Source organism: Belonocnema kinseyi, chromosome 6, assembly GCF_010883055.1.
Source record: "Belonocnema kinseyi isolate 2016_QV_RU_SX_M_011 chromosome 6, B_treatae_v1, whole genome shotgun sequence".
NCBI lineage: Eukaryota > Metazoa > Arthropoda > Insecta > Hymenoptera > Cynipidae > Belonocnema > Belonocnema kinseyi.
This window is the reverse complement of record NC_046662.1, coordinates 123,032,212-123,034,148: the sequence shown is the minus strand read 5'-3', so window position 1 is coordinate 123,034,148 and position 1,937 is coordinate 123,032,212. Positions and strand designations below refer to the sequence as shown.

At 31.2% G+C, this 1,937-nt stretch overlaps 1 protein-coding gene across 1 annotated transcript in view; it reads left to right on the top strand.

Moving 5' to 3' along the window:
- Positions 1-1,937, top strand: part of LOC117175160 (deoxyuridine 5'-triphosphate nucleotidohydrolase) — a 76,695-nt gene that overhangs the window by 73,597 nt on the left and 1,161 nt on the right. The window contains exon 3 of the mRNA XM_033364759.1: positions 66-149. Within this exon, the coding sequence (XP_033220650.1) occupies positions 66-149 (84 nt within the window). The remainder of the gene's footprint in view (positions 1-65; positions 150-1,937) is intronic.

Here is a 1,937-nt window from a genome sequence, read left to right as displayed (position 1 = left end):
GTCATTCCCCCTAAAGGAAAGGAACTAGTAAAAACAGATTTGCAAATTGCAGTACCTGAAGGAACATATGGTAGAGTGGCTCCACGTTCCGGACTTGCTTGGAAAAACCACGTAGACATCGGTGCTGGTGTCATTGATCAAGACTACAGGTAAATAAAAATGGTCCATTTACTAGAAAAACAAATCCAAGGTAATTAAGTAACAAGTCAGTAACAAAGTGCAAAGTGAATAAATATAACATATTAATTCGAAGTTTTCTACGTTTAAGGCAGTTCATGCGAGATTTCGCTTTTCTTAGGAATTTTCTTAAATTTGCTCAGTACTTGCATAAGATTAGATATTATCTAACGACCTTGAAGTTTGTAACTCAACGTTGTGTTTGTGAAAGTAAATATTATCTACTAAAATCAGTATATTTTACATTGTCCCCATATAGAAAATGAGTTAAATTTATACACTTTTAATTGTAGCATCTAAACGGTTCTTACCATTTAGGTTAAAAACTAGAGATGTATTGAAGAATACAATACCAAAATTTTTCAAAAGCTTCAATTTCTTCTTAACTTTAGTATAAGAGTATAGTAATGCATTTCACGCAAGAAATATAGCACAAGGAAGTAGTTCTTCTCGTGACTGAGAGTTTACAAACCGAATCTAAAGTTTTAAGGGGCCAGTCTACTTTGGACGCTCCAAAAAAAAACATTTTCGCGATTTTTTTTAGAAATCGATAATAAATAGTAATATTAACTTGTTGCGGTTGAAAAATAAAGTCGTAAAATACATCAAATAAATTTTTAATACATTTTTAATAATATTTAAATACAATTTTAAAACCACCAAGGATCATCTCGGTGCAAATTATGCCAACAATATTTTTCTAAATTTCATGAAAATCGGTTGATTAGTTTTTGAGATACGATGGAGCTAGATTTTGAAAACGTTGTTTTGAGAAAAACGTGTTTAAAGTTTTTTAAAGTGATTAAGAGGCAAGTGATTAAAGGCAGGAGATTAAAAGAGAGATGGGTCGGTCGAGCGCGCTATACTTAGAGTGCTCGGATTTTCTTGAAATTGTTACACAATGTTTCTGAATATATATTCTTTCAAATTATGTGAAAAAATCAAAAAATTTTAAATTTCAAAGTAGACTCACCCCTTAATAAAAGGTTAGGAGAAACACAATGGCCTTTTAAATCTGACTGAGTTTAAACTTTTGGAAGAATTTCGCGTTTTATTTTTAATGTACGCGGTTTACAGTCTGGCCCGTATTTTCCTAAAATTCCACTATTTTCTACTTGAGGTTTTCAGACGAAACTGAAAGTACTCGTCGATAGAAAAAGAAGCTGTAAATATTCTAGTTTTCTTCGCATTGATAAAAGAAATTGAAAGATCCATTATACGTATTCATGTTCAATCTATATTGTCACAATCAAGATACGTGAGGGAAACTATTCGAGAGTTGATCACTTTTAAAGAGTCGGCATTTAAATTTAAAAAAGTATGGGCAACAAAATTTCATATCAATTTTGATTACAATAGTTAGTAGGACACGCCATTCTCAACTTCTGTGTCTGCGGCGGAAAGAGAAAATAAATTATGGTGCTTTAATCGTCACTTTAGTCTCTACTTTTCTATTGAAATACAGACTGAATATTAAAATTTGTGTAAAATTCACAGTATATTTAAATTACTTAAAATAAATTTTATTGTACATTATTCAATTGGTTCAATTTCATTCAACTCCTTAAAAAAATATTCACGGATAGGGTGACAGTTATAACGCCAGTTGTAGACCAACCACGTCACATATTTTTCAAGATATAGATCGTAACATACCGGATAATATGCCTCATGGTTTATGAAAGGCCCTTAAATTAACCAAATCTTGAAAACCGTTGGTTTTCCGTTTTGCATTTACAATTATTAAAGAACCTTTGGTT